The sequence below is a fragment of the Sparus aurata genome, chromosome 1, assembly GCF_900880675.1.
Source record: "Sparus aurata chromosome 1, fSpaAur1.1, whole genome shotgun sequence".
Classification (NCBI taxonomy): Eukaryota; Metazoa; Chordata; class Actinopteri; order Spariformes; family Sparidae; genus Sparus; species Sparus aurata.
Genome location: NC_044187.1, coordinates 27,907,429 through 27,928,826, shown reverse-complemented (window position 1 = coordinate 27,928,826; position 21,398 = coordinate 27,907,429). Strand labels below are relative to the sequence as shown.

General features: G+C 41.2%; 1 protein-coding gene across 1 annotated transcript in view; it reads left to right on the top strand.

The window, feature by feature from the left end:
- Nucleotides 1–21,398, top strand: part of LOC115582848 (complement C3-like) — a 36,706-nt gene that overhangs the window by 3,205 nt on the left and 12,103 nt on the right. The window contains exons 2-21 of the mRNA XM_030419070.1: nt 3,904–4,099; nt 4,264–4,426; nt 4,626–4,720; nt 5,066–5,154; nt 6,025–6,107; nt 6,217–6,304; nt 6,470–6,572; nt 6,836–6,956; nt 7,135–7,250; nt 7,518–7,664; nt 8,987–9,086; nt 9,225–9,319; nt 9,512–9,703; nt 12,582–12,737; nt 12,963–13,092; nt 15,559–15,633; nt 19,353–19,550; nt 19,666–19,786; nt 20,810–20,898; nt 20,997–21,136. Of these exons, the coding sequence (XP_030274930.1) occupies nt 3,904–4,099; nt 4,264–4,426; nt 4,626–4,720; nt 5,066–5,154; nt 6,025–6,107; nt 6,217–6,304; nt 6,470–6,572; nt 6,836–6,956; nt 7,135–7,250; nt 7,518–7,664; nt 8,987–9,086; nt 9,225–9,319; nt 9,512–9,703; nt 12,582–12,737; nt 12,963–13,092; nt 15,559–15,633; nt 19,353–19,550; nt 19,666–19,786; nt 20,810–20,898; nt 20,997–21,136 (2,497 nt within the window). The remainder of the gene's footprint in view (nt 1–3,903; nt 4,100–4,263; nt 4,427–4,625; nt 4,721–5,065; nt 5,155–6,024; nt 6,108–6,216; nt 6,305–6,469; nt 6,573–6,835; nt 6,957–7,134; nt 7,251–7,517; nt 7,665–8,986; nt 9,087–9,224; nt 9,320–9,511; nt 9,704–12,581; nt 12,738–12,962; nt 13,093–15,558; nt 15,634–19,352; nt 19,551–19,665; nt 19,787–20,809; nt 20,899–20,996; nt 21,137–21,398) is intronic.

The window sequence follows — 21,398 nt, the reverse complement described above, 5'->3', positions numbered from 1 at the left end:
ATTTTGATTACAATACTTTTAATAAAGAAAATATAGACATAGGTCGCAAGCATGGCCACTGTTCTTGATATTTATTCAAAAACTTCTGGGGGACATGGACCCTCTTCTTTTTGGCAGGTCTGCTGCCCTGTCCCTCCCTGTCTTGGTCTCCCTCATCTGCCATGGCAGTGGTTGCAAACCTTGCTGAAAAAGATTTGTTGGCTACATGTATAAACTGTATAAATAATCACATTCCTGCTTATGTACAGGCCTACTCTATCTGCAATGGTTATATATAAAGGCTAAAATACACACACACACACACACACAGATGCACCGCTGCCTCTTCTTTCTCTTTTTTCTTTGTCGACACATTGGGGTCATTAGGGGAACATGATCGATAGATTTGCCAAGAAAAAACACCTCTCAAATCTTTTTTTTTTTCTTTTTTCCACTTAGACTTCGGCTCGAATGTTTCCACAGTGAAAGTAACGTTACGCGTAACGGTTCACATTTACCAAAAGCTGGCGGGTCCGCTGACAAACACACACACACACACACACACACAGTTTACCTTTTTAGGCGCCAACTGCAGCGAGTGGGGAACGGAGGACGGAGAGGGAGGCAGAGGGCAGGAGGAGGCAAGGAGGAGGGGGGTGGGGATGTTACGCTATAGGTTCGGTAGACTCGTTATTCTCCGCTTTTCTACAATGATTGGCTGAAACTGCTTCACCACGTTGCTGCATCGTGTTGTCAGACATGAGTACCGCACGTGCACATTTGCCACAGAACTCCCATGTCCACTGCTTTTTGCGTAGTTTAGAGGGGCGAGTCGTACCAGCGTATTTAGATGTCAAATTGCGTACTTGCTAAGCAAAAAGCGTACAGGTTGGCAGGTCTGTCTATGGTATAAATGTTGTGACAGTAATTTACAGGTTTAACAATTTCAGGTCTAACTTGTAAAACATAAAAAACACGGCACGGCGACCTATTAAGTAAGGGATAATGCCCGACGAGGTGTCCATAAACAGAAGTTAATTGCCTCCGCGAAGTCCATTAACTTCTGTTTATGGACACCTCGAAGGGCATTATCCCGCTTATACCATGGTCACTTGCCAAAGAAAATAAATTCGGACCATTAATTTACATTTTCATGCGTTTTACAATCAAAATATAAAGTTTTTCACAAGCCATAACTTAGTTTCCCTGGTAACGCCTGAGGGTTTGACTAATACCTGGAACAGTCATTACTCTCCCGTCAGATTCTTATGCAACGGAGACGTTGTTCACTCCTCCAGTAAATAGGACGGACCATAGATACGACTTGGCAACGGGAGATATTCTAGTCCGCTCAGCCATGAGCCAGAAAGCTAACGCTATGCTAGCAAGATTCAAAGTCAATAACATTGCGTACGGTTGACAAACAGTAAATATAATTTGACAGTATGCTAGCTAACACGATTAGCTAGCAAACCAGTCATGTCATTGTCCCCAAATCAATAGCAAGATTTTCACAAACAAATGACCGGCCGTGTGTAACGTTACTGTGGCCGCAGCCTGAAGCAGAGAGCCGAACAGCGAACGGGATGAGAGATTATTCGCGTATCAGTAAATTTAGAAGGGAAGTGAACTTTCTGCAGCTTGTGTGTTACAGTCGCCAACCTGTGGTGTTCAGAGGATAAGACACTGAAGGACTGACGGACTGAACTCAGTGCTGGAAATAAAATATCAAGATTTTATATGCCAGCTAGCGCATTAATTTACAGCGGTGAACAGTCAATTTGACTGGAACTACTTAGTAGGTGTCCATATATCAGGGGTTAATGGACACCCTGCAGCCAATCAGAATCGAGTATTCCCCCAGACCATGGTATAATAGACATTATAAAACAACCCATCACGACCATGTCTGGATTCTCCTCCTCCTCTCTGTTTCAGGTTTTACTGTGTGTGTCTGTGGCAGTTCTGTGTCCTTTGGCCACAAACGACCTCAAGTTTGGGACTGTATTGAATTTAGCCAGGGGGGGTCCAACAAGATTTAGGAAGAGTAAAGATGATATGGCAGATGTAAGCAGAGAGGCACGGTTGCAAATCAAGTTCATTTGAGAAAATCCGCGCTCACATTCAGCACTTGCAATGCTGTTGACAGCAACAGGTAACTCCATCAGTTCATCGGGATGTCTTTTCCATCTGAGTCTCTGTACTTTCTGTAGGCCCATATGACTGTGCGCAGGTTGGCGATGTTCAAGCGCTGACACATCGAATCAACCTCAGTCTCTCCATCAGCGCACCTGCATCCTCGGGCCAGTACTGTGCATAAAGCACCTACAACTCCTCAATGAACTTGTTATATCCAGTTTTATCTGGCAACCGGCCTCCGTGAGATAACATAAGGTCCTGCAAGTTTTTAGCCACAGTTAGGAAAAACTGCTTCGGTTTGAGTGTTTTGTCACCTGATTTTCCTCCATTCAGTGTGACGCCACGGAGAGAGTTTTCCTCAATTCCCCTCTGGCTCAGTTCAGTGTAGCACCCTGGCCGATCAGACATGGCCTCAAGTACCCTGATTTCTGAATTTTCCTGCTGTAAAATCAAGCTAGCTGATGCCGCGGTTCCTGCCTCTTGCTCCGGCTATTGTACCGGGCTAGCTGATGCCAGGGTACCTGCCTGTTGCTCCGGCTGTTGGTGGACCACCTGGCTGACTGCAAGCGCTGTAGCTGGCTCCCGCTCCGGCTGGCAGTGAACCTGACCAGCTGCTGCCGCGGTATCCGCCCCCTGCTCTGGCTTAGCCAGCTGTCGGTGAACCTGGCTAGCTGTTGCGGCACTAGCCTCCTGCTGCAGCCGGTTTTGCTCGTCAACATGACCGCTGCAACTGCCCTCGACGCCGCTTGTTGAGGCTTTTCTGACTCGTTTTGAAGCGTCATATGCAACTCTTCCTTCTTTTTGAAAAAAAGACAGTACATTTAACTGCCCTTTTTGACATGTTTGCGTTGAAATATTAACCCTTTGTTCCTCTCTGCTTGCTCCCCAGAAGAGGCGAAGTTTTTTGCTGTGACAGAGGCGGGTTTGATGACCCAGTAGGCTTTTCAGTGCAACAACAGATATCCGACTCTTTCAAATGATGTTAATAATAATTAATAAACAACATGAAATTCTAGGGATTTGTTTTGTAAATTAATATATGAATATTATTATTTTATTTTATACATTTAAAAAAAACCTTTTTTTATATTATTATTTTTTTCTATATACGAGAGGTACCGGATCTGCCCAAATAAGTCCCGAAACACGGGCAGACCAAAACCAGCAGGGGTTACATTGTGCTGGATCCTGTTCCGGCAGGAAATTAACCCCTGGCTCTTCTCTTAGCCACCGCTATTTACTGTTTTGGATCATTTCCGCATACGTGATGCGTGATGACCGTGATGTGTAACATGGAATAGTCCGTGTAGTGCAGACTGACGGGGGGTGCATGGTTGGCAGAAAGATCATCAAAACATGAGTAATTCATCAAATTAATAATAATAATAATAATAATAATAATAATACATTTATTAGATTAAATTAGACATCCCAATGCTACTATTGTGAAGAGATTTTTTATAAAAACAATAAATATGGGGACAAAATATAAAGAGGACATTTTGGGGGCCCCAAAGGGCCTTGTATGGGGCCCGGGGCTTCGGGCAATTGCCTGGTTTGCCTAATAGTACAGCCCGCCTCTGCATTGATGCATCTAACAAGAAAGAACGTGTTCTTTCATCAAATCCTATAATATTGCTATTTCTGACAGTTCAGCACTTTGGCCAGCTGTTGTTTTTAAACATGATTTGTGAATACATTTTCATTAGATTGGAAATCCTTAACAGTATGTGGCGTCCTCTGCACAAGAGCTACATCTATTCTCCATCTTTCTCTGTCCTGCAGGCAGGTGATGTCTGCCCCCAACTTGTTGCGGGTAGGAACAACAGAAAACATCTTTGTGGAGTGTCAAGATTACACAGGAGGAAACATTCCGGTTGAAATCATTGTGATGAACCATCCAACCAAAGTCAAAAGGCTGGCATCCACAACTGTGACCCTCACCAATGAAAACAGCTTCCAGCAGCTTGCACAAATAATGGTGAATGAAATGCTCTTACTGTATTTTTTTGATATGTTTTGTGGTTGTTATGTGTAAGCTGGCCTAATTTTCTACTGTATCATGACCACAAACAAACGATTTAGAATGTTGAATGCCGCACTCTGCTCCTCATGCTCTGCTTTCGTCTCTGCATGGTGTTTCAGATCCCAACTGGTGACTTCAGTAAAGATCCCAGCATCAAGCAGTACGTGTACCTGCAGGCTCGGTTCCCTGACCGACTGCTGGAGAAAGTCGTCATGGTGTCCTTCCAGTCCGGGTACATCTTCATCCAGACTGACAAGACCCTCTACACCCCCGAGAGCACAGGTGAGTGCAATGTCTCTATATTAGTAAGCAAATATATTACAATAGAAAATATATATCACACTATTTATTTATCTTTTCAAATGAAAAAATCAAACACAGTATAAGTTACAGTAAAATTATGTTGACACAAGTATAATAAAGTGAGGTCAGAAAGTAAACAGTCTCACCAACAAAATGAAGCTTTTTCTCTCTATGTCAGTTCTTTACAGGATGTTTGCAGTGACACCCCTCATGGAGCCTGTAGAGAGGGACGAGGAAACCAAATCGGATGCTTCTATTGCCATTGAGATTGTGGTATTGTGTTTTATCTTTAATAAGAACAAGAACTGATAAGTAGAAAGCCTATTAATGAGAGGTCACAGTGCTTAATAGTGGGTCACTTGCTGACAAATAACCAGAAAAACAGAAACACATCTGGCACACCTTGTGTCACTGTTAGCTTTGGTGTGTATATTCAGTAACACCTGTCTTCCAACTCACTATAATAATAAATGCATGCCTCCCTCTAGTGGTTGAGTTCAACATAGCCAATGTCTAGACACTGACTTGGCCCACGGATTGCGGACAAAATAAAACCACTGGTACTAAAACTGGCACAGGTAATTATTGACGGTGGTTCAATATTGTTTGTTTTTTTAGACCCCTGAAGGCATCATTTTGCCACTTGATCCAGTCTCTCTGAAATCGGGGATCCACTCAGGAGACTACAAACTTGGTGAAATTGTCAGGTGAGTAGCCTGCTGTGTGTTACTTTAATTGAATTGGCTTTTTAACATGCATTACAGTTGAATTGAATTAAAACTAGAGATGACTTGATTTTTCATCACACCTTTGAGGACACTATTTCACTGACAAAAATCTGTCCACAGAAAGACAGACATATGAACACCTGGTGACAATAGGTGTCACCAGGACTGTATTTTGCTATGATGACACACAAACACATTCACAGACTGACAAATATTACTGACCAGTAATAATGCCTGATACATAATAAGAAGTAACACACTATCTTGCTTGTTTAGCTGAGATCATATAAGACAATTTATAGCTGTAATGAAATGCAAATCATAAGCACAATAAGCTCACTATTGGAAATACAGCACTGGAAATAAAAGGGAGCGCTGTTAACTAGCTGGCGTTGTTGAAGGCAATTGTTGGTTGTTGACTAACTGTAACTTAATAGGGCCAGACTACAAACTAGATAACATGAGCGTTCTACGATAAACACAGAGTCTGATTCAGAGATTTTGAAGCAAGAAAATAAAGTGTATAAGCTAGATAGCTACTTAATTAATCTAGAGCATCTCTATGAACTGAAATGATCAGGCTTACAATAAAGGTACAACCATTCTATCTATTTTACAGTTTGCGGGCCAACCTGACAATATCAACCTCTTCGTCTTGACATTACTGTTGCTGTAGTTACTGTCTGTGGGACAGTATAGACAACAACTGCTTTCAAGCTCATTCGAGTAACATTTGAATAACTTCATGAAATCTGATTGATGTGTTACCTTCAGTCTCAAAATGTTATGAATATTTGAATGACTAACTTGATGATTGGAATATGTGTTCCTGTGTGTGTCTGCATTTAGTCCCGGACTGTGGAAGGTGGTGGCCAAGTTCCACAACAACCCACAGCAGAGCTACTCTGCAGAGTTCGAAGTCAAAGAATATGGTCAGTCCCTCAATACCTGCACTGTTTTTTTCAAACCTATATATACCTTCTATATTCACATACGTTTTTACTTTATTGGACATGCAATAAATTGTTTTCAAATTTTCAGTGCTGCCCAGTTTTGAGGTGAAGCTGACGCCTGTGAGCCCCTTCTTCTATGTAGACAGTCCAGACTTCACCGTCAACATCAGAGCTACGTATGTGAAGGTTTTTGTTTTGTGGCACAAGAGACCAATTTGACTGGTAGACTGACTGAAGGAGAAAATAGAGGATGTTGTTCAGAGGTTGTGTTGTAGTCTGTTGTGGTTTTAATTTTCCTGTTTTACTTCGTTGTGGGCTTTAAAATGTCCTCGTGGTTTCAGGTATCTATTTGGTGAAGAGGTGGATGGGATGGCGTATGTGGTATTTGGGGTTATGCAAGAGGGTCAAAAAAAGAGCTTTCCAGGTTCTCTTCAGAGAGTGCAGGTGAGTGGGTACATACATTTCTGCCAGCTGATCAAAATCTGCAAGACTCTAAAACATGATTAATGTCCAGGATTAAGTTTTCTTTGATTCAGATGTCTGGAGTTATTTTAATTAAATTGTAACATTCCAATCTACAACTGATTGACAATAGTTATATTGTACTTATTTAGCCATTCAGAATGACACCAGACTGAGCGAGCAATTTACACAACAAAAGTACCTCCAACTGCTCACAAGGCACATGTTGTATCATATCACATTAGATTGCGAAAGGAATTGGAGTGGTCACGCTGAAGAGAGAGCACATCACGCAGACCTTCAAAAATATCAATGACCTGGTGGGGAGCTCCATATATGTAGCTGTCAGTGTGCTGACGGAGAGCGGTAAGAAGAAGAGAATGTGCATTTGTGCCTGTTTAGTCTGTTGAGTCATGTGTGATTCATACAAATTCAGCTGATGTAAAATTTCCCGAACAAAAACAAGAGGACAAGACAAAAATGTTTAGGCTGTAATTTTGCGTCATCAGTTTGTGTGTGAACGTGTGTCTGCATCAACTCACAGGTAGTGAAATGGTGGAGGCCGAGTTAAGAGGTATCCAGATTGTCACATCACCGTACACCATCCACTTCAAGAAAACACCCAAGTACTTCAAACCAGGAATGTCCTTCGATATTGCGGTAATTTAAAGTAAAGTACTTATTCACATTTACATAACTTAAGTATAGCTACGTTTCTACTTTGGAACAAAGATCCTTTACAGAAAAGATGACACTATAGCGAGGTACAGTCACTCTTTGTAAACAGTGTATATCTTCAAAAATGTATTAGTGACATGCTGTTTAATGATCCTTTAGTAATTATAATTGATTAGTGCATTGTTTTAATGTATTTTCTTTTTGATGCAAAGGCGCTTGGATAGTTCAGCAGTTTGTGTCTGATGGCAGGTTGAAGTCATGAATCCTGATGAAACTCCAGCACAAGGTGTTGCAGTGGTGGTTGATCCAGGTGAGGTGGAGGGTTTCACTGCTGCCAATGGCATGGCAAAGCTTACCATCAATACGGAGGCAGGGATTAACAGCCTGAGAATCACAGTAAGCCGCTGACATTTTTTGCTTCTTTACTTTATCATCCTTTGGCAAGTGGAAGCTTAAACCTTGATCAGCGATTTTGATATTCATTTGTAAAAGGGGAATCAGATTGTCAGTTTCCTGAGCTGATTGTTGTGGTTCTGATGCTCACACATGCACTGTACCATATGGGAGCATGTCATTTTGGTAAAGAAATTTTAACTGGAAGAGAAAAATCTTGATTGACTGACTTTTTATGCCAATATAAACTAAAAAAAAAACTGTCTTTGTTTTCATGGCTCAATAAACAAACTGACCTTAAAGGACAACACAATGTCATATTCTTTTACCTTTGGCGGACCCCTGGCACCTTTTATAGCTTCAAACAGTGTTCTGGGGACCTTATTTTCCTCTGAGTACAGCTTGATTATTCAGTTATGGGGGAAAAAGATATTTCAGAGTTTGTATTATTACCTGTAAATATTTATATATTTAGCCACCATATAGTTAAATATTTGAATATGCAAAGTTAAAAAAAATTTCTCCAATACTAGAGAAATACAAGAAATCTTAGTTAATAATCAGTGGATATCAAAACAAACCAAAACAAGAGTGATTCTGGAATCCACAGCCAGTCTGTTAGGTCGCCATTAACATGTACCTAAATGAATGCAAATGTTGTTCGCCTGCTTGAGAGGAAGTAAGATGTATTCAGATGTTGTCAGCCAGTGACTCAGTGTATGGAGGCTTTGTACACTTTTTTTTTTTTCTGAAGCCTGCTACAAATGCTACAACTCGTTGTGCTTCAGGATGAACAGACTCCAAGAACACATCCATAATGACAACTTGATACTTGAAAACTCCTCCAACTTTACACATAAAAGCAACATTTTTATAACTTTTTTTCAATGCTACAAATCAAATCATGCAGCTTTAAGTGAGAAATCAAACATAGATTTATCTTTGCAATTTTAGTATGAGATGATGCTTATGGCTACATTCACATAAAATCTGGTGATCGTCTGAAAATGATGGTGACCGCAGGTAGTTCCAAAAAAAAAAGAAACCCACCAGTTTAAAACCCACATCTAATTCAGCACTGAAATGAAGACTCAAATTGCAAAAATGCATTTGGCAATGATGACCAGCTTTTCTGCTGTATTATGTCAAGCTACTGTGAAAATTAGTATTATTTATTGTCAGGTGATACGTCTTTTTGTTATTTTGCTATTCCAGTCTTTTATTTGTTTGCTAAGTTACACTAGGCAAGGCTTTTTCTTATGATATGATAGATTTGAGTATTTAACTCTTTGTGCACACTTGTCTGTGTGCGTCCTTGATTGCAGGCAAAGACCAAAGATCCTCTTCTTACACGTGAGAGGCAAGCATCGGCCACCATGACAGCTCTCCCATACACCACAAAAAGCAACAACTACATCCACATAGGTGAGGGGCAACCAGAAATGACAGCAGATATTAAAATGGAAAAAGTTGTGATGGTGGTGGCAGTGGCAAAGTACAGTATGTGACATGCATTCGATCTTTTCATTCTCTAGCAGTCATTGCAACATGTAATTTTTGCAGGTGTGGATACTGCTGAGCTGGAATTAGGAGACAACCTGAAAATCAACCTTAACCTCAACAGGCAGTCAAATCAAGCCAAAGACATCACATACCTGGTGAGAGATGTTTTACATCTTTACATGTGTTTGTTTATGCACAAGTATGAGTGTTTCTGTTTCTTTCTGTAGGTGTTGTAGTGTGTGTATGTGTATATACTGTGTATGTTTGTATGTCTGTATGTGTGGGTGTGTGTGTGTGTGCATGCGCTAATGTTGGCCAGACGCTGACGTGTAATTTGTTGTCCCCAGATTCTGAGCAGAGGTCAACTGGTGAAAAAAGGCCGATACCACACAAGAGGCCAAGTAATGATTTCCCTGATAGTTCCTGTTACCAAAGAAATGCTGCCATCGTTCCGCATCATAGCCTTCTACCATACAGATGGCAATGAAGTGGTATCAGACTCTGTTTGGGTGGATGTCAAGGACTCCTGCATGGGCTCGGTGAGACACACTGATGAAGCAAAGTTTGAACATGTATGGAAGTTAAATCAAGTCATTAATCAAGAGCATAGATTTTCAGTTTGAGAGCATGATTTCATTCCTTTTCAGTGACACAGCTCCTTCGCGTGCTCAGATTTTTTCTCCTCATGCTCACATTTTTTGCTTGCATTTAAATTTCTTCTGCTTTCTTTCAAAATGTCTGCTTAAAGTAAAAAATCACATGCCTGTGTTCACATTTCTCCTTCTTGCAAACAAAAATGTCGCTCGCATTCAAATGTGCCCTCTGCGCGCTCAGGTCTAAGTGCACGCGCTCAGAACACACACCTGCTCACAGGTCAAGTTCTGCTCTCGGATCTCTCCTCTGCTCACGGATTTTTCTTGTGTATCAACACTGTCAACCAATAGAAGGCGGGCTACTGTTGACCAATCAGATTATACCCGCTTCTTTGCGGATGCGTTCGCTGTACTTCAAGGAGCGTCGCATACGGACGGGCACTGTTCTACCGGGTTTATCTACTTCCGTCCTCCAGGCTGTTAAATGTGGTGGTTCCCTTTATTTTATGACGACTTTTGGAATAAAATATCAGTTAATCAATACACGAGCGCCCGTGCTTTTCATTACAGTAGCTACATCAACATAAAGTAGAACAATAGCGACTCTACTTTCGCCATATTAGCCAATAGCCAGCTACCCAGGCAGCGGGATATGTTATATAGTATAAATACTAAAAGGTTAGTATGTTTGAGACGATAGTACAGCAGTTAAGAACATCAATTTATGATGCTTTTTGCATCATGGGACGCTGGTTCGCATCCCGGCCCGGCGTACAGAGTTGGGTGTAAATGTACCGTATATTACCAAATAATAGCCGTGGGTCAATTAAACACAGGGTCCCCTTTAAACGCCGATTCAGGTGTATATTTTGATAAATAACCGCTGGTTCCAAATAAATGCTGGGTCTAATTCATTTATTCTTTTTTAATCAAGGAAGAAGACGTGACCACTGACACTGCACGTTTTTCCTCTTCGCCTTTTTCACGCGTTGTGCTGCTTTCTGTCAGTCAGTATCACACTGATGATCGCCATGGCTCCGGTGCAGCAACAAAATAAAAAGTATGACTTGAAATTCAAACTTTCTGTCGTAAAATATGCAGAGGAAAACTCAGGAAAACCGTGAGTGACAGACAGCAGAGATGAGGAGTTTGCAGCGAGTGCTAGTTGGATGAATCGTTTCCTCCGCCGCAACTTGCAGGAGGATGCCAGAGAATTCACCGAGAAGCTGGCGAAGTTTGTGACATTTTCATTCCGGATTTTGAATTAAACGCCTGTCCCAAATAAACGCTTGGTCTGTTAAGTGATTGAAACAAATAAATGCCGCGGCTATTATTTGGTATTTTACGGTATGATAGCTCGCTCGGCCGGGGAGAGAGACATGGATCACAGTGCTCAGCTGCAGACACATCAGAGAGGTGACGAGACGCGACTCTTTCATGACTGACAGGCATCAAGGCCAATCAGCGTTACCTTACTGACCCGCCCCCAGATATTTCATTCACAAAAACAGGGCCTGTGGCAATTCTGGACAGCTGTTTTTTTTTTCTTCTTTTTTTCTTCTTCTTCCTTCATGGGCCCCCTGACAAACGCTTAACAAGAGATGGTAGGTAAACATACGTGTTTAAAAAGGTGTAATGAAAAATACGCTATGATGATAGAGTATTTTTCATTCATTACACGAGCGAGGGTGCCGGCCGGGCCGGGATGCGAACCAGCGTCCCATGATGCAAAAAGTAATATGAACAGGAGTTCTTAACCGCTGTACTATCATCAAAATCTGGCTATTGGCCAATATGGTGAAACCAGAGCCGCTATTGTTCTACTTTATGTTGATGTATGTAGCTATTGTAATGAAAAGCACGGGCGCTCGTGTATTGATTAACTGATATTTTATTCCAAAAGTCGTCATAAAATAAAGGGAACCACCACATTTAACAGCCTGGAGGACGGAAGTAGATAAACCCGGTAGAACAGTGCCCGTCCGTATGCGACGCTCCTTGAAGTACAGCGAACGCATCCGCAAAGAAGCGGGTATAATCTGATTGGTCCAGGGGCGGTTCTAGGGGGGGGGCCAACAGGGGCCAGTGCCCCCGTAACTCTGAGTCTGGACCCCCCTGTGGCCCCCCTGACAGGGAGTTTGCATTAATAATACAATGACAGATTTCTTGCAATGATTTTGTACTGAAGGGAAAGGCAGAAATAAAGTGTCTCAGCAGTTTACTACCCAATCAAAATTGCTGAAATTGTAAACACTGCTTTGTCTGAATGAGGGATTTATCCTTTTCTCCGGGTTGTATGTGCCCCCTAACAAAAAAGCCGGCCCCAACCTGGCCCCCCTATTAAAACTGGTCTAGAACCGCCACTGGATTGGTCAACAGTAGCCGGCCTTCTATTGGTTGACAGTGTTGATACACAAGAAAATCCGTGAGCAGAGGAGAGATCCGAGAGCAGAACTTGACCTGTGAGCAGGTGTGTGTTCTGAGCGCGTGCACTTAGATCTGAGCATGCAGAGGGCACATTTGAATGCGAGCGACATTTTTGTTTGCAAGAAGGAGAAATGTGAACACAGGCATGTGATTGTATACTTTAAGCAGACATTTTGAAAGAAAGCAGAAGAAATTTAAATGCAAGCACAAAATGTTAGCATGAGGAGAAAAAATCTGAGCACGCGAAGGAGCTGTGTCACCGAAAAGGAATGAAATCATGCTCTCAAACTGAAAATCTATGCTCTTGATTAATGACTTGATTTAACTTCCATAAACATGCTCCTTTAACAAATAAAAAACTGCATGTCTCATTCATTGATGTCTCCTTCAAATCTAGTTGAAGCTGGAATCATCCAGACCTGCTCCATCGTATGAACCTCGCAGGATGTTTCGTCTGAAGGTCACAGGAGACCCAGAGGCCACAGTGGGACTGGTGGCAGTTGATAAAGGCGTCTATGTCCTGAACAACAAGCACCGCCTCACTCAGAAAAAGGCATTTTCTCTATTTCTTATATAATTTTAAAGATAACTGAAAGATGCCCAAATAATATACAGTATAAATTTGTAATGCAGCAAACGCATTGTGTGAATAACTGTTTCTAAAGTCATATCGAAACTATCATGTGAGTTTACAGATATGTCTGTCTAGATTACATATGGTATCTCTATATGTTTTCCTTTTCTATTTCTGTGTGTGAACGACTTCCTGTTTGCTCAGGTGTGGGACATTGTAGAGAAGTATGATACAGGCTGCACACCAGGTGGAGGAAAGGACGGTATGAGTGTGTTCTTCGATGCTGGGCTGTTGTTTGAGTCCAACACGGCCTCTGGGACTCCCTACAGACAAGGTAACCCTACTTTACCCTTCCCTCCACTGAACATACCGCTCTTTAGGTTTTGACATATTATTTCTAAGGAGAGGTAGGTGTCAAAGTTTGGGATTTAATTTTTTTCAGGTATAAGTGTCTACTTAAGGACATAATGCCATTCAGATCGTTTTGGAGACACTGTTCCTGAAATGACTTATTACTGCTCAGTTAATCAGTATAATGTTTCACTCTTATAACAATATAACAATATATTTTTTGGCACATCGCAATTAAAAAAAACAACAACTGCCAAATACCATTAAGAGTTAAGTAGGATACTTTGGTTTTGGTTGAACTGACCATTTTGTAAGGTCTGTTATGATAGCTAAAGCTTTAACGTGTTTTACTGAATAAGCATTTGTCAATGTTGCAAATAAACACAATGTACTGCAATTTCAACAAATGAGGTGTGCCACTGTACATCCATTTTTATCTCATACCCACACTAGGTCCAGATGAACAATCAGATAAATGACCTACCTTTGATTATAAAGGTCCAGTGTGTAGGATTTAGTGGCATATAGTGAGTGATAAGGATGCAGATCACAACCAACTGAATACCCCTCATCGTACAACTCCCCCTCCAAACGTATGGGAAAGTGATTGTCCTCCAGCCTGACAAAATTACCATCTGGCCAGCAGAGTATTAGTGAATTCAGAAAATGTATCTTTACTTATCATTGGAAGAGGTCCAGATAGTATCACCAACCTTGTCTATTTAAGCCTGAAAGGCAAATAAAATCCTGGGTAATATAGGCGCCAAAAAACGCCATTTCGCTTGATTATGATCATTCATTTTTGAACTGTCCACAGTGCTTCTAACAGTCTCATAGGAGTGCAATCTTAAACCAGTGGACTGCTTTCCAAACTTGCTACCTACATTACCCACAATGCAACTAGCCATTGAGTAAATCACTGGAGGAAATTAATCAGATTACATGCAGCTTTCTCTACTCAATATTGTTTATATTACTTTTTACATAAGCAGTCATACTCACCAAGACCTGTAGCACACTTTAAAGCAACATGATGTAGAAAATTGGGGGTTTGGTGCCCCCCAGCCATAAAAACAAATCCAAGTCTGTAACAATTTGCCAGATGTAATATGTAATCAGAATTCATGGCGTCAAAACAATGTTATGTGTTAAAGGAGTCATCACCCGGAAATCACAATTTCTCTCGTTAAATCATGCATATTGGTGTTGGACCTCTGTTGAAACTTGCCTGAAAAGCTGGAGTTTGAAAGTGGCTTATTTTTTTCACTTTGGCTCTTTTTCCGAACAGGAATAGTGCACAATAGTGCGCGTTCCTAAAGCGCGAGATTTTGACTCTGCTCCTGTGGTGACGTTACCACAGGAGGCTACTTGCATAAGCATCGGCTCACAGCCGTCCTCAGCCAGAGTGAGCACGCCGAATCTGCTTATTTCTCTGTCATTTTCACGCCATACATCGTGACCGCCAGCATTAAAACTCAAGTCTTACATGTAAAACACGAGTGTGAAAAGTAAGAAGGAAAAAAAAAAGAATTTACCATTCAGAGACATCCTGCTGTAAACGTGTCTCTTCCACCGTCTCTGCCTCTTCACTCTCCCGTTTGGTTTCCGACTCCGGCTCGTACGTAAATGCCTGAATTCCGTAAGGTTCGTCATTTAGTGTGTGCGCCATGACAGGGGGCTGTTTATGTTTTGGAGTCCGTGTGCATGCAGGCTCGCCCCCCATTCCGGCTCTGTCCTTCCTGCGGCCAATCAACGCGTGCCTCATTACATATTAATACAATGCACATCCGGACCAGTCAAAACCTCGCGCATAATCTCGCGTGAGAAAGTCGCGGTATGAAAAAGTGTCAGAACAAGCTCTACGTTTGATTTTTTTTTTTTTTTTAAATGTTCTAATAAGTTTTAAGAATTGATCCAAAGCGATCCAAGAGGGACTGGATATGTAAAAAACTAGGTGATGACTCCTTTAAAAACTTGTATGTTGAAGTAAACATGTATATAACACCGTGATCCTACTACCCTCTCACTGAAGCTACAATGTGCGGAAACAAGTAGTGGGGGGAGGGAGGAAGTGGCTCAGACAGATACACCATTCACCCAGTTACAACACACTGTACAATCAACATGATTATGGAGCTGATATTGTAAGGAAAAAAGTTATAATAATGTTGCTTTTATGTGTAAAGTTGGTGGAGTTTTAAGTATCAAGTTGTCATTATGGATGTGTTCTTGGAGTCTGTTCATCCTGAAGCACAACGAGTTGTAGTTTCACAAGATATAAGTGAAAAACATAATTCTCAATATTATATTCCATTTCTGCCTATAGATCCTGGCAAATTCTACACACTGGGCATTTAAGAGCATCACATCAACTATACTATGCAAAACCAAAGTCTATATATAAACCTGTTGGGTTCTGTTGAAGAGCAAGTCTCTGTTGTGTTTCCAGAATTGAAATGTCAGGCCCGCAGCGGGAGCAGAAGGAAACGATCCAACACAATAATGAACGTCACAACCAGCTTAGGTAAGAACCGCAGCTCTAAGCTAGCCATTAACCATGTACTCAGTCATCTTCTACCTCACAGGTCATGCTCTCTGGACACTTTTTGTTTTCAACTTCTCCAATAATTTCATTCAAATGCCATATATTATTGAAAAGATAGTGACACTATGAGCTGACTAGTCTTTCTTCAATTTCAAATGAGAGGGATCTTTCTTTCCTTGCCCTTCAGCAGGTCTACCTGTGTGTATTTCTGTCCTTTCTATGTTAAGAGTCTTCTGTTTTTCCAAATCAATAGTCTAAGGATGGAGGGGATGCTACTAAAATGTAGATGACTTAAAGCTCCTATTTGTAAGATTAAGATGATTTTTGAATCTAAACTGATTTTTGGGGTTGTAATTTGAGGTGGCCATCCTCCAAAAGCGACGAGTTGGGAATTAGACTCAAAGATCAACTGTCATACAAATAGTATCTTGAACTAGAGGAAAATATTCTATTTCTTAGTTTCCTCATTTTAAAGCTGGACTATAAAACTTTTGAATGAACATGGTTACATTCAAGCCCTTACCCAATCCTGTAACCCCTGGATAAATATTGTGCCGTAGTTTGCAGTAACAGATGTTTTAAACGTGGTGTCTGTGGTGACATTGCCATGCTGGTACATGGGTGGTGATGTGTTTTGACTCAACCAGCAATGATCGGTTTGCCAGAATTTTATGGAGATGCAGCTGTAGCAAAAGAGTAGACTTCAGCATATAATAATAATAATAATAATAATAATAATAATAATAATAGTAATCATAATCATAATAATGTAGGAGACTATCACATGATAGAAAAAGGGTTAATTAATTACTGGTAATTATTCACAGTCTTGTACGGGACACCACCTTCGTTTGTTAAACTAGTATGAATAATCCGAAGGACATTATTCAAATTCAACTTTGGCTTAAACAGTTGAAATCAATTTAATCAGTCTCTTAATCTGAAGCAGTGACTTCTTTCCACGTCTCCATCGATTTTCTCTTCAAATTAAACGTGCACAGACAACGACATAAGGTTAAATATGTTTATTAACTAAATAAATGCAGAGTAAATGATATGAGATAATAATTCAAATGAGTAATAACAAGTAACAGAAAAGGTGAAGATTGTGGGAGTGAGTTATTGAACAATTGACTTCTAAACGATGGTGGATTTGAGTGTAGCCCTCCGTTCATTCATAAAATCACGGGAGTACTTCCTATCCTACTGGTACGATATGAGAAGTTATCTATGAGCTTATAAGGTGGAAGTCGAAGCTTTATAGACACCAACTCTGATCTTTCTGACTCCAGCTGTGTGCAGAGATTTCAGCCTACTTGTTTGTAGAAGAAGAGGTCCGCAAGGTGTCCTTCTGATCCTCTCTCGTCTTGGCTGCAAAGGCAACAGCTGTTTGGCAGCAGGCCAGTGACGCGGGGATTCCCCGTGACGTCGCTCTTCTGTCCAACGGGATTCCGTTTGAGTGCGCGGCGGGCGGTCGGCTCGGCTGGATGTCGACTTCTCTGGTCAGCTGGATATGCTGTTCCGGCCTCTTGAACAGTTCGATTTCTGTACCGGACTTTTGATGTATGATCAGCGTCTTACTCAGAGTCTCTTTGGAGTGGTGAAGATTTAGCTTTGACTTATTAATGGATTTGACTTCTTGTTTAGAATTAACTGAAGAATGAAACGTTGGCCGGCGAATCTTCCCTAGTCACTAAATACAAGAATAGACAAAAATGGCTTCTTCTGAGTTTGAACACGATACTTTAGTAATATATAAAAACAAAGGAAAGTATTTTCGCCCTTGCTTACGTTTTCAAAATAAAAGTTTTCTTAAAAGCAAAAATCATCACTTGGAAGAATATGCAACTAGTGGTTCAGATTCTTCAGAGCAGGTCGCAAAAACTAAGCAAGGCACGGAATCAAATGTTGAAAAATAAAAGAGTTACGCGGTGTAGCAAAAGTGCAGAAGTAAGAAGAAAAACAAGGGAAAAACACGAGCGTAAAAACAAGAAAGCAAAAGAGTGAGAGACAAGATGTGTCCGTCTTTTAAGGCTTAGTTGTAGGCAGGTCCGGGGAGCGGCTTGGCCAGTCGCTTCCTCCGGTGATGTCACAGATCGAATCTCGGACTTATCAATTATTGCGAATTAAACTATCCTTCTGAAAGTTTTAAGATCGCGGTTGACTGTTCACTTAAATCCACCATGGTTTTTACATAAACCTTTTGGTTACATGAATAAAAGGAAATAAACGAAATTGCTTAATAGGAAAAAGGAATAATCAGTTATAATACATGCAACACACGGATACATAACCCCCGCCAGCATTGATGGCTCAAACCTGTTTCATACAGTGTTGATTTATACATTCAAAACATATATCGGAGGTAAGAGAAAAGTATAGATAAACAAGATTATAGATTAGGCTACATTACTTAAGAAAGTCCTCTGGGAACTATACCGAAGCTTACCACAAGGTGGCACTGTGGCTACATCACTTATTCAGGTATTAATTCAGAAATTTATAAATTGGGTTAGGATTACATCAGGAAGATAATAAACATATTAAAATGTAGATCTGGTCCTCCTGTTGAAAAATATATCATTAAGGCAAAGGTTAGGTCTCAGTTTATATGTGTACTGGATCAGGAAATAAATCAGGATTCTTTTCACTTCTGCTGGTATGGAAATGTTTATGGCTCTCTTTTACGATCCTTGATTTCACGGTGACATGGGACAGTCGGATGCTGGTGGTTATCTTTGACGTATGGCTCTTGTCCTTCTAACCGGAAATTGGGTGAAGGGATAGTTAGTCCACAGATAGGCTTTTGTTTGGTAGTCAGAGTTTATAATATAAGAGATGATTTTGTCATGAGGTTGAGAGGGGAGAGAATTAGAAAAGGGGAAGCAGACCCTCGTGATAAAGGACCAGAAAGGGTCCAAGAGGAGGGGGAGTTCACGCAGACCCACAGCCAGGCCTCCTGCTAGGAAACAGCATGGGCCGGGTTCCTACAATAATCATACTCATAATCATAATAAGGGGGCCAAAGCTGATTCTTAAAGCTGTGTCCACAGAGTGCAGGTCCAACAGGAGCGTTCGAGGGTGTAGTAGCTACTACCTTAAAAATCTCCTTTTGCTGCAGCCTGGAGCGATGAACAGTTAACAGACCCATCAGAGCAGCTCAGAGTTCTACTTTTGTTATATGGCAGCTGTAGCTATTTGATATAGGCAGGTGTCCCAATGTGCAAGGCTCTAAATGTGATTACAAGGATCTTAAAATCTTAAAATTAATTTGGTGGGCAGCCAGTGTCATAAGACATACAAGGCATAAGGTCTGCTGTGACACAGATCCTTTGGCGGACCTGGTGAGGAGCTTGGCAGAAACATTTTGGACCACTTTTAAGCAGATTATGGACGGCTTGCTAAAACAGGTGAGAAGAGATGTACAAGTAATCAAGCAGAGAGAGCATGAATATACCAACTCCAACTGAGCTCTTTGCACAATAAGCCTGAATTTAGCAATATTTCTCAGCTGGTAGAAATAGGAAGGGACCAAACAATTTCCATGCTGATCAAGACTCACGACTCATTACAGAAGGTCGGTCTAAAACAGAGGATGATGAAGGGCCAAGACATTCCGTCACCCTCTAATTACACCCCTCTTTTGTACTCAATACGTTCACACCTCTGTCTCTCCCCACAACCCACTTTCTCTCCAGTGTCTAAATTTGAAGACCCACTCGAGCGTGAATGTTGTTCGGATGGCATGATGAAAACCCCTCTTTCGTACTCCTGTGAGACACGCAGTGAGTACATTGGGGACGGTGCAGCCTGTGTCAAGGCTTTCCTGCACTGCTGCAAGGAGATGGAAAACCAGCTAGCTGACAGGAATGAGGAAAGCCTCCAACTGGCTCGAAGTAAGAGACGGATACAAGGGACGAGGGAGGGTGGTTTCTATCCATGGTCATACTGGTAGTATGAAAAATCACTGCCCTCCAATGTTATATAATAACCTTTTATATGACACTATAGGTGAAGAAGATGACAACAGTTACATGGACAGCAGTGAAATCACTTCGCGCACCCAGTTTCCTGAAAGTTGGCTGTGGTCAGATATCAAGCTGCCTGCTTGCCCCCGACAAACACCAAACTGGTGAGATAACTGAAACCTGTACACTACATTTACACTAACATTTAAAGGCATAGTCATATACAAATTCTAAATTAGTCAAAATGACTAGAGCTTTTTGTTGTGCACATACGTTATCCCAAATGTTTCCAACAATGTTCAAACCCAGCCCCAAGTTCACCAATGCTAACAGTGCGTCTTAGTTGGTTGCTCCTTCCTTGATATGGAAATTGGCAAGCATGACTAGATAACCTTGTCTGTGAACATTAAGATAGATTTTCATCAGCAATGGTGGTTTATTGGTTTCAATGGTTGTTCACCAGGAGCGAGCCGTTCCTCATATGTTAAACCATGGGATCAGTTGTGTTTATTCATGTTACTTAGGTAAGTGTTTATTCGCCCCAATATGCCACATTCCTTTACTGTACATTAGCCATAAGCTAGTGAATAACAGAACACACTGAAGATGTGTGTATCTTCGTGTGAATTCAGGTCAGCCTCTCTCCCAACTCAGCACTCACCAGAGACTCTGATTCTCTCCCTTGTTTCCTCCTGATCTCTCTGTAAAGTTACATTCATGATGTAAAGTACATTTTTCCTCCAGCTCCAGTTGGCAGTCAGAATTACAGAGCCTGAATGCTGATAATGTATGTCAGCTTCGCAGATCACTGCTGCCGTCAGGTTGATAAACAGGAGCAAATTCTCGACTTTTTAATCCAAAAAGAAACATATATATATCATTTTTTTTTTAAAAGTAGTCTCGGAGCTCTCCCCCCATCGGCAAGCTCCAGATCAGAGCAGAATCCAATGTGATGTGGGTGTTTATTCCTTCATAAGGTCTGTGTCTACACTCAACTCTTTCTCCAGTGTTGGCTGGCTCTGAACAGCTGAACAGCATCTCTGCCTCCCAATTCCGCCCCCCCCCCCCCCCCCCCCCCACACACAACACTCGCCAAACATCTTTTGTTGTGTTTTGATAGAGAGACCTCTAGTGAAAGAAATTACATATCATGTATTTATTTTGCCAACGCTTTTCTTTCATTTCAGTGACACCACAACATTTGAGAAAAATGTTCCTTTGCAAGACTCAATCACAACCTGGCAGTTCACTGGAATAAGTCTGTCAAGAACTCATGGTGAATATTCAGCAAATTAAATCTGTCTCCCACTCTACACTTTTATTTTTTCTTTCTCTTTTTTTATCACTCTCTTTTTTATCCCTCTTATCTTTAAGGTATCTGTGTTGGTGAACCATTAGAGGTAATTGTCCGGAAGGAATTCTTCATTGATCTCAGGCTGCCCTACTCAGCTGTCCGAGGAGAGCAGATAGAAGTCAAGGCAATCCTTCACAACTACAGCCCTGATCCTGTCACTGTAAGTCCGGGCTATGCTTTGACTATATTTTTTTAATTTTTGGACTAATAACACTGGTACTGACATACAAATTGTGGGAAAAAAGAGAATAAATGAGACCCTTTCTCCAGGCTTTCATAAGATTAATAGCAGCTCAAAGAGATAGCAGCCTCAGAACTGAGGTAACTGTACTATAATATTTACATGTGCTCTTCCATTCAAATTACCCAAAGTACATCAATCTTTAAGTTAAGACGTTACGTCAATCTTGAGTAAAATATAT